This window comes from Drosophila elegans, unplaced genomic scaffold (assembly GCF_018152505.1).
Source record: "Drosophila elegans isolate 14027-0461.03 unplaced genomic scaffold, ASM1815250v1 contig_476, whole genome shotgun sequence".
In the NCBI taxonomy this organism is placed as follows: domain Eukaryota; kingdom Metazoa; phylum Arthropoda; class Insecta; order Diptera; family Drosophilidae; genus Drosophila; species Drosophila elegans.
Window position 1 is genome coordinate 7708079 of NW_024545863.1, and position 9463 is coordinate 7717541.

At 42.1% G+C, this 9463-nt stretch overlaps 2 protein-coding genes across 4 annotated transcripts; one reads left to right on the forward strand and one right to left on the reverse strand.

Moving 5' to 3' along the window:
- The first annotated feature begins 612 nt into the window (after nucleotides 1-612).
- Nucleotides 613-3578, forward strand: LOC108140599 (uridine 5'-monophosphate synthase). The gene is made up of 3 exons (XM_017263505.2): nucleotides 613-858; nucleotides 918-1434; nucleotides 2321-3578. Exons 1-3 carry the CDS (start codon nucleotides 706-708, stop codon nucleotides 3130-3132), a joined length of 1482 nt encoding a protein of 493 aa, XP_017118994.1. The 5' UTR covers nucleotides 613-705; the 3' UTR covers nucleotides 3133-3578.
- LOC108140600 (annexin B9) lies at nucleotides 3223-9141 on the reverse strand. 3 transcript variants are annotated; one of them, XM_017263507.2, is made up of 5 exons: nucleotides 9056-9141; nucleotides 6805-6858; nucleotides 5387-6095; nucleotides 5143-5324; nucleotides 3223-3430 (listed from the first exon to the last, which is right to left on the reverse strand). In XM_017263507.2, the coding sequence occupies exons 2-5, from the start codon at nucleotides 6832-6834 to the stop codon at nucleotides 3377-3379; spliced, it is 975 nt and encodes a 324-aa protein (XP_017118996.1). In that variant the 5' UTR covers nucleotides 6835-6858; nucleotides 9056-9141; the 3' UTR covers nucleotides 3223-3376. The 3 variants fall into 3 exon arrangements, with proteins under 3 accessions (XP_017118996.1, XP_017118998.1, XP_017118995.1); XM_017263509.2 differs by lacking the exon at nucleotides 3223-3430 and adding an exon at nucleotides 3477-3894; XM_017263506.2 differs by lacking the exon at nucleotides 3223-3430 and adding an exon at nucleotides 4427-4889.
- Nucleotides 9142-9463: the final 322 nt, after the last annotated feature.

Below are 9463 nucleotides of genomic sequence, written 5' to 3' on the forward strand. Positions count from 1 at the left end.
CGAGGACTGCTATTGGTTGGTAAATGCCTAGACACCACCCCTTAAAGCCAAGGCTGGGGATTGTGGGTGGAGCCAAACTTTTCAGAGCCTTCCTCTGCGAAAATATATAATATGAGTCAAAAATATCTAAACTTATTGAAATAATGTGAATTAAACATTTCTGTTTTGGAGATCTTATGTTGGAAAAAGTATTTAAACAGATGGAAGTATTAATTTCATAAGCAATTCATTTATTTTTCTGGGGTGTATGTTATATAATCTAAAAGGGTATAAAATGCGCTATTCTCTAGGAAAAGTGTAAATAACCCGACTTAATATTAATTTTTATTTAATTCGTATTTGTTCCGTATAGTTTTTCTTTAAAAGGCATTTTTCTCCTTATAAATTTTAAAATGAGTTTGTAAATCATTCTCTTTTAAAGAGAATTCAAGCCGTTATGCATTGATTAAATCTTAAAATTATATTAAATCTAACGATTTTATTTTAAATCAAATTTGAATTATTTGTACTGCTTAGCGAAGTTCACCACCCGCCAGCGTTGCCAGATGTTCAACTAAATTATCTGCCACGAAAAATAACATACGCACGCAGCAAACGTTCACACTGGCCGCATATTTAAAAAAAAGTGTGAGACCCCCAATTGGACTGTTCTTATTGGAGCTGAGCTAGCACGTGCACGGAGATCACAGATCGAATATCAGCACCATGGTTGCCCAGAACTCGGACAAAATGCGCGCCCTGGCCCTGAAGCTGTTCGAGATCAATGCCTTCAAGTTCGGCGACTTCAAGATGAAGGTGGGCATCAATTCGCCGGTTTACTTTGATCTGCGGGTGATCGTCAGCTATCCGGATGTGATGGTTAGTATTTGGGATCCAAGCCTATGTAATTATCCTCATGATAAATATACCACCCTCAGCAAACAGTATCCGACCTCCTAGTGGATCACATCAAGGACAAGCAGCTGACCGCCAGACACGTGTGCGGAGTTCCGTACACGGCCCTTCCACTGGCCACCATTGTATCCCTGCAGCAGGGTACTCCAATGTTGGTCCGGCGCAAGGAGGCCAAGGCCTACGGCACCAAGAAGCTGGTGGAGGGCATCTTCAATGCCGGCGACACCTGTCTGATTGTCGAGGACGTGGTCACCTCCGGGAGCAGCATCCTGGACACAGTCCGGGATCTGCAGAGCGAGGGCATTGTGGTCACCGACGCCGTGGTCGTCGTGGACCGGGAGCAGGGCGGAGTGGCCAACATCGCCAAGCATGGCGTCCGGATGCACTCCCTCTTCACGCTCTCCTTCCTGCTGAATACCCTGCACGAGGCGGGTCGCATCGAGAAGTCCACCGTGGATGCGGTGGCCAAGTACATAGCCGTCGTCCAAATCAACAGCGATGGAACCTTTGTCGGCGGCGATAAGGCCGACGTGGTCGGAGGTGTGTATGCTCCAGATCCCCCTAGATATATAGTAGATAGATAGGCAGATGGACAGATAATGGGTACATGACACTCGGGCAGCGCATGGCCTCGAACTAAATTCAATTAGGGGAGCTCCAGTCGCAGTGTCATAAAGTTCGTAAATTTGCTTTCGTTATACAACGGGCATAAACAGCGGTAAGCCGATCTGGGTTCCACACTCGGACCGGATCAAGTTGCCGGCTACACGGCACGTGATTCCGCCCAATGCTCCATTCAATTATGCTTATCAGGGCACTTGAGAGCCAGTCCCAGTCCCCTCCTCCAATCAAGCCTATCTCGTGGCCGCCTCTAAAAATAAGCATTGGTTTTTTTTTTGGCCTGTTCAAATTTATGGCAACCGGTTCTATTTTATTTCCACCTAAAAAGTTAATAAACTTTTAGTTTATCTTAATAAGTGAGGGGCTACGGCTTGTCTTCTTATCTTACCAATAAAATTATTATAGAAGTAGCACCATATTTAGTATATATGCTTGATTAGAATTAAGTATAGGTCGTTCTTTGAATACTCTATTTCAGTTCCAAAAGTTTAGCCTTATATAAAATGTTAATTTGCTCATGTTACCATGAGGAAGAAGGAAGCAAAAGTAAGTAAGATTTCTATTCTGTAAGGCATAGAATGGATGGATCTAGAAATGTAGATCCAAGAAAAACATTTATGACAAAGAGTAGGTAGGTATAGATCATATCCGTTTCACAAAGTTTGATCATATGAATAAAAAGAAGTAGCGATAATAAGAATATTTGGGACTAAAGAAAAGTAGGGTAGGTTTTTGTCTAATGATAAGCGATAAGTTAGGTTTCGCTTATATAGTGGTTACTAATTTGTTAATAATCTGCCCACAGCCAACGACCTGCAGCGCACCAAACTGACCTACGAGAGTCGAGCCAACTTGGCCAAGAGTGCGGTGGCCAAGCGGCTGTTCAACTTGATAGCCAGCAAGCAGACGAACCTCTGCCTGGCCGCCGATCTGATCCGTGCGGATGAGATACTGGATGTGGCCGACAAGTGCGGTCCGTACATTTGCCTGCTCAAGACGCACGTGGACATCGTCCAGGACTTTAGCGAGAAATTCATCAGCGACCTGCAGACCCTGGCCCAGCGGCACAACTTCCTGTTGATGGAGGACCGCAAGTTCGCGGACATTGGCAATACAGTGTCCCTGCAGTACGGCAAGGGAATCTACAAGATTTCCAGCTGGGCAGACCTGGTGACGGCCCACACTTTACCTGGACGCAGTATTCTGCAGGGTCTGAAGGCAGGCCTTGGCGAGGAAGGAGTCAGCAAGGAGCGCGGAGTCTTCCTGCTGGCGGAGATGTCGGCCAGCGGCAACTTGATCGATGCCAAGTACAGGGAGAACAGCAACAAGATCGCCACAGAGGGCGCCGACGTGGATTTCGTGGCCGGTGTGGTGTGCCAATCCGCCGAAGCCTTTGCCTTTCCCGGACTTTTGCAGCTGACCCCGGGAGTGAAGATCGACGAGAGCGTGGACCAGCTGGGCCAGCAGTACCAGAGCCCAGAACAAGTGGTCAAGGAACGAGGAGCCGACATCGGCGTGGTGGGCAGGGGCATCCTGAAAGCCACCAATCCGGAGCTGGCGGCCCAGACCTACCGCGATCGCCTGTGGGCAGCCTACCAGGACAGAGTAGCCAAGTAGAAGATACTGCCATCATTTCCTCTATACAAATATTCCCACACCCCCATTCCCGCGGTTTCGGTTACCTTAGTTAAGTGAAAAACTTCCAAATTCTTTTCCATGATTTTATAATGCATTTATGAATTGAATATAGGCTATGAATCTTCCACAGAAAAAAGGCAAACGAGGTTTGCCTTCAGATAAGAGTTACAACAAATAGAATGGTTAACAATCGATGTGAAATGCTTCGGCGAAGAGAAAGTCCTTAGTAGGAGGCCAGGCACTGCAACACGTAGCTGTAGTCGCCGGAGAGGTCGTCCTGCAAACGAGATCAAGAGGGGAGGAGGATGATGAGTCTGACCCAGTTTTGCCGTCAAATGTAAACCAACTTTATTAGTTAATACGAGCACAAAACATACGAGTTCGATGCAAAATAAATTACAGTAAAACATGTATACAAAATAAAATATATATAAAAATGTTAAATAATCGTTGTCGAACAAATCGACTTGGACGTTAGACGTTATTGCACAGAGGGTAAATACTAAAGGTTTTTTTTCAAATCTTTTTTAAAAGAATAGAACATGTCTAGATAATTTCATTTGTTCTCCGCTTTTGTTAATTTTTTCTTTTGGGGAAATGCAATATAATCGTTTTGATTTTTTGGCGTTTTCTACTTTAGCAGTGGGAATATTGCTCATATATTGGTATATTCTGGCCTGAATCCATCTACCAAGCCGTAAGAGTGACCAAAACATATCCAATATCGGTCTCGGCATCCTCCTGTTGTTGTTCGTTTGGGTTTAACGGTAGAGATAAAGCGTGAAAAGAGCAGAGGGTCAGAGCATTAAACTCATTTTATTTTGTATACATGGCTTATGTATTTATTAATACTCGGAAGCTTCTCATTTCAGAAATGGGAGGATGATTAGGATTATGTAAAATTGATCAAGGAAAAGCAAACTATTGTTTAAGTACTTGATCAGCAAAACACAAGTAACAAATTGTATTTAAAACTACTGAACTATTTTGTTTTAAGCTCTACATATTCAAAGTGAGATTTTACATAATATTTACATTCAACGGAAATTTACTAACAGCAAGCAGTGCAATCAATTTAAAGTTGAAAATAAACCAATTCAGTTAACTTTCTATAGCTGATCAAGTTCTTATTACTAGACCAATTTTAGATGATTCTTGCATTAATTAAACCAATGCCCTAGTTAATGTTATGAAGTTAACCAATGTAGCGCTGTTATTTACATGACAAGCAGTGCAGATTCCTCTGCTATCAATAACGAAAACTCAAATTGAATTTTGTATTTTATTTTTGTCATATTTTTTTTATTTTGTTGCGTTTTTAAGTTTAAATATATTGCAAATGAGACTCGAAACAAAACGAAAACTATAAGCTACATAGCAGTGTATATAGGCTCATGTGTAGTAAATATAGAGATACAGTTATGTGCATGTGGCGTGCATAGTCATAATAATAATAGTCACAATTTATAATAATTAACAGGATGCGAGACTTGGGATTCTGATGCTAAGGCTTTAAATGCACTGTGTGGTCTCGATTTCGCTAAAACTTTTTCCAGTTTAAAATCTGTACATTGTCAACTATTCGATATCTGAACTTCGTTTGTACATTCTGTTATTTATATATAGTTTAGGGCGTGGAACAGACGAAAGTGACAAGTTATTGTTGGATTGGGATTACTTTTTTAGAAGCCAACAATAGCCAATAGGGCACGCTTATAATCGCCGGATGTATCGCCCTAAAAATATATAGAATATGCCAAGTTTTAATGTTTTATGCACACAAATGAAGTAATCGGGCGGGAAAGGATAATGGCATCAAAGAAACGACAACAAGAAAAGCCAGCTGGATGGTTTTAGATCTCCGAAGGTACAGCGATTAATGAAAGTTATTGCAATAGACAATCGAATGCGAGTTAGTGGTATTAAACAGGGTGCAAAGTAGAAAATTCAGGCACACACATAAAAACACAATTGTGAAACGGTATTTACCTTAATCCAAGACTCCAAGCTCTTTCCGTATTTGTTTTGGAATGCCTCCTTGATGTCACCCAGATCGATCTCCGAGCGGCTCACGATGATCCGGATCAGAGTTTTGTCCTTGGTGCCCAGGCCGGCCATCGAATCGTGGAGCCGCTCCGAGAAGTAATCGATCTTAGACTTGCAGCACTTGACTGGAGGAGAATACAAAAATAAGAAGGGATTCCAATGAGACGATGAATATATTGTAACTCACCGATGGCCAGGAAGCCCTTCTCCACGGAGCCACTGAACTCCCGTTTGATGGCCTTCTCAATGTCGTTGCCCGACAGGTTCTCGTACTCCAGAAAGATCTGGCGCAGCTGTTGGTAGGAGCGGGTGATCAAGATCGAGTTGAAGGTGGACTCGTCGGTGCCCCACTGTCCCTCGCCGGCGTCGTGAAGAGCCTGGGCATCGGCGATGGCCGCTGCCTCATCCACTCCCTGGTTCTCATCCCTGTTGCCCTGCACCAAGGACACGCACAGCCGCTTGAAGTGGCCACTGGTGTCGCCCTTCAGGTCGGATTCCAGGGACTTGCCGAAGCTCTGCTCGTAGAACTGGGCAATGGTCTTGATGCCATAGTTGGACAGCGTGCAGAGGATCTCGATGATGGCCTCCTCGTCGGTTCCCAAGCCCGAGATGGCGTCGTGCAGCTCCTGGGCATAGAACTGGGGCAGCGGCGTCATCAGCGCCATGATCACATCCTCGAACTTGCCACCCAGCTCAGACTTCAGGTCCGAAATTAGGTCCTTGCCGTACGAGGTCTTGAAGGCCTCAGCGATCTCCAAACGCTGGACGATGCCACGCCTGGCCAGGATCTCGATGATGGCCTTCTCGTCGGTGCCGAAGCCCTTCATTGCCTTGCGCAGAATGGCCGCATCCTCGACGGGATCAAAGGGATCCGCCGGGTAGACGGTGGGTGTGCACTGCAAAATCAAACGCCAAGTAAAAACCAATCAGCATGTGAGTAATAAGTGGGCAACCATGAATAATATGGTTTATTTTAATGCTTGGCACGTAATCCCAATAAGGGTGCTCCTGCTCTGACTCAACATTCGCCATCGGTATTCGTACTATATGTGGTTATTTCTGTTTTTTATCTCTCTTTTGCATAATTTCCTATTTAAATTTGTCATGATAATGTGGTTTTTAAGTTAACTTTTATGAGAGACTCTTGTGTACATATATCAAGCTTTCTTATCACTCTCTTTTCCTATCAGTCAGTAACTTGTTTTCAAAAATTATCTTCTATACTGTACATTATTTGATGATCATTTAATAGCCCAATTAGAGATAATTACTTGGCATCTGGCTGGTGTTTGTATGTTTCTAGATAGAAAAGATTCGCTTCTAGAATATTTTATTCTCGCCAAAAAAGAGAAATAGAGTGCCTTTTAAAATAATTCTTTGTACATGTACTTCACAATTTCAAAACCTTATCTTATCCATTATATTGTTTTGCTAATTACAGATAGAAAATTAGAATTAATAATTGTAATTCAGTTGTAGTTAAGTTTCCATTTGTCTATTGAGTTTGATAAGCTGCTTTAATAAATTAATGTGCTTGATCAAATGAAATAATTAACTTTGATGAATCTATAGCTCATCATCCAATACAATCCATTCTAAACTTACCTTGAATGGGTAGTACTCAGCGGAACTCATTTTGATTTGGTTGTTGTGGAAAATCTGTAAGTAGGAAGTAAGAATTAATAATGAATAATAGCTCAGCGATTGCTAGGAAGCCAAAAACGTGATAGAAAATTAACCCCCAGTGAGGCCAACCAGAATATAGCCCTCCGAGCATTAAGCCCGGCCTTTATTTTTGGGCCATGCCTGGTGACATCATCAACATCGTAAAACCCTCCCATTACGCATACTCCCCGTAGCCAGCCTGACGCTTGCCTAAAAACACTTTTCCCATTGATTTTTTCCCTAGTTTATTTACCCAGATGTTTATGTAGTTGTAGTTTCGGATTGGAGACCAAGCCAAGTTCAACGTACTACCGGGGAAAGTGAAAGTTACCACTTTTCAGTTGGGAGGAGGTGGAACGCAGAAATCGGGTGCGTCTGATAGCCAAATATCTTAGTTCAGGTAGTTTCGTGATAGACTGAACCCACACGAAATGGCCTTAGAAACGGATGAGCTCATTGCGTTCTGGTTTGAAAAACATCGGGCACGGCTCGTTTGTGGCCACGAGAAAGCTTCAGGGAAATGTCTTTCACCGTCCACTCCCCCTTTTTGTTCTAGACCTGCCCACTTAAGTTGTCAAAAGGGAACACTACCTCGAGGGATTTGCCACAAGCCTACATAATTACAAAAATCAATAGGTCCAAATGACTTTATGATAAATTGATTGAAATTTCTGATCGCTCCTGAATTAGTACCTAAACTACGGCAGAAAATATGTTTGCCTTTCTATGCTGCCGCCAAAGTAGAAAGTCAACAAAAGGCAGCTGAAAAAGACTTGACGTGGCGACGCTACAAACAGGCCAAACAAAAAAAAAATAAACAGAAACAACTACGCACGCCTCTGCAGTCAAGCTATAACCAAACAAAAATGTTTTGGACAAAGCTAAAACTGGTTCTTATATGTTTATGGTACACAGCTCCAGTCAAAACAATAGTATTTATTTAAGTTAGCATAACCATTATATGTTCGTTGAGTATCTCACTGTTATTGATTCGTTTATAAAGACAAATTTTGTGATTCATTTAAAGAAACTTAGTCTGTTAGAACACGATTGGAATTATCAGTGCTATTATTTTTACCTAAACTGTATCTGTACAGATTTCTGTTTGGAAACACCCTCAAGTTTAAATTTTTTTAATCCATATGAGACAGATGTGAATGGGGCTGGACACTGGAAAATGCTAGATAGAAGATGTACCCATGACGTATCTGATGATGTTTTTCTATTAATAGCTTTCACACTATCGTGGCTTGTGATACATTTGAAATTACAGCACTTTATGATTCACAAGACTTGTGACGTCAATTGGAAGATTTGAGCACGGCTTGAATAATAGAGATACACAATCTAGATTTATGGGAGGGAAAGCCCTGGAACTTTCCAGTTTCTCGCGACTATGTGTGAACAACTTCATAAACAAAAGCTTTAACTAACTTCTTTTGAAGACCCTGGTGGACTGTACCTTGATTATAAATTCAGAAATGCTTTACAATTGTAGAGGGCAATTTAGTCGGTAATAAACCTTGGTGACACACCTATTCTAGTATACTTGCCCGGCCTTAAATGCACTACCACTAGTTATATGAATGGAATGTGGAATGTGGCCACAACCGATGAGTAATGGAAACCCAAAGAGCTCTTATTCCAAAGATTTACCGTAACTGGAAGTCTCTATCAGAGCAATTGAAGTTGATTGAATTACTAAATTAAGCAGGGAAAATGGCACAAGAGAGGCCTTTTTGATGGACGCTTCTTCAAAGAATTCCGTTTCTCATCCCCATGTAAAAAAATAATCGAACAAAAGTCACACGCGTCTACGAATGGGGAGAGAAAACGCCATAAGAGAGCCGCTGCTGATGATGTCATCTCAGTTTTCGATTTTATACTTTTTGCTCTGCGATTCTTTTATTTGAATTGCGTGTAGAATTACGAAGTAAATAGAAACATTTCGTTTCACCCTCACTCTTAAGCAAGATTCTGGAGAATTCTTCTCATGCCGCGCCCAAAATTCTACAACACGCCCTTGGCACCAAAAATCTTTGATAGCTTAGCACACACTTTCTTTTCACTTTTCTAATTGTTTTTGCATTTGACTTTGCGATTTCTGGCGCAGCGAGAGTAAACAAAAAGTTTTATCTTCAAATTCCTATACATTTACCAAACGATATTTTTATTTTGCTTTCGAACGTACAAGTCAGGCGATGCGAGCTGCAAGCGATGTGAAAAAATACTTAAGCTTTTTGCGCTCCGCAGTCCCTTTTATACTGCCGCTCTCTCGTTGGAAAGTGATGGGAAGCGAAAAGCCGGCGATTGGGATCCAAGAGAGCCGGAGAGTTTTTAAATGTGGGGTTGTGGGATGTCTAGAAGCAGTCAAAAATGCCGTCCAAGTGTAAATACTTAGTAGTGGGATTTGAATTTAGTAGATTTCAGCAAATGCCGCCTTGGCTAAAAGTTTGGTGTCTACTACGCCTTAAATGAGCACCTGTGCCTCTGAAGCGTTGTGAGAACCAATATGAATCACCATTGGAAGCTGTTGAGACATCAAATATGACGAAAGCGCATTACGGGAGTTCAAACATTTGCACAGTGATAGTGACGA

Bases quoted from the DNA above. Each gene is read 5' to 3' on its own strand.
- LOC108140599 (XM_017263505.2), top strand. From the start codon at position 706: ATGGTTGCCCAGAACTCGGACAAAATGCGCGCCCTGGCCCTGAAGCTG. The intron at 859-917 runs GTTAGTATTTGG...TACCACCCTCAG, and splicing joins TCAGCTATCCGGATGTGATG to CAAACAGTATCCGACCTCCT. The intron at 1,435-2,320 runs GTGTGTATGCTC...ATCTGCCCACAG, and splicing joins TAAGGCCGACGTGGTCGGAG to CCAACGACCTGCAGCGCACC.
- LOC108140600 (XM_017263507.2), bottom strand. From the start codon at position 6,834: ATGAGTTCCGCTGAGTACTACCCATTCAAG. The intron at 6,096-6,804 runs GTAAGTTTAGAA...TTGATTTTGCAG, and splicing joins CTGAGTACTACCCATTCAAG to TGCACACCCACCGTCTACCC. The intron at 3,431-5,142 runs GTAAATACCGTT...TCTCGTTTGCAG, and splicing joins GCTTGGAGTCTTGGATTAAG to GACGACCTCTCCGGCGACTA.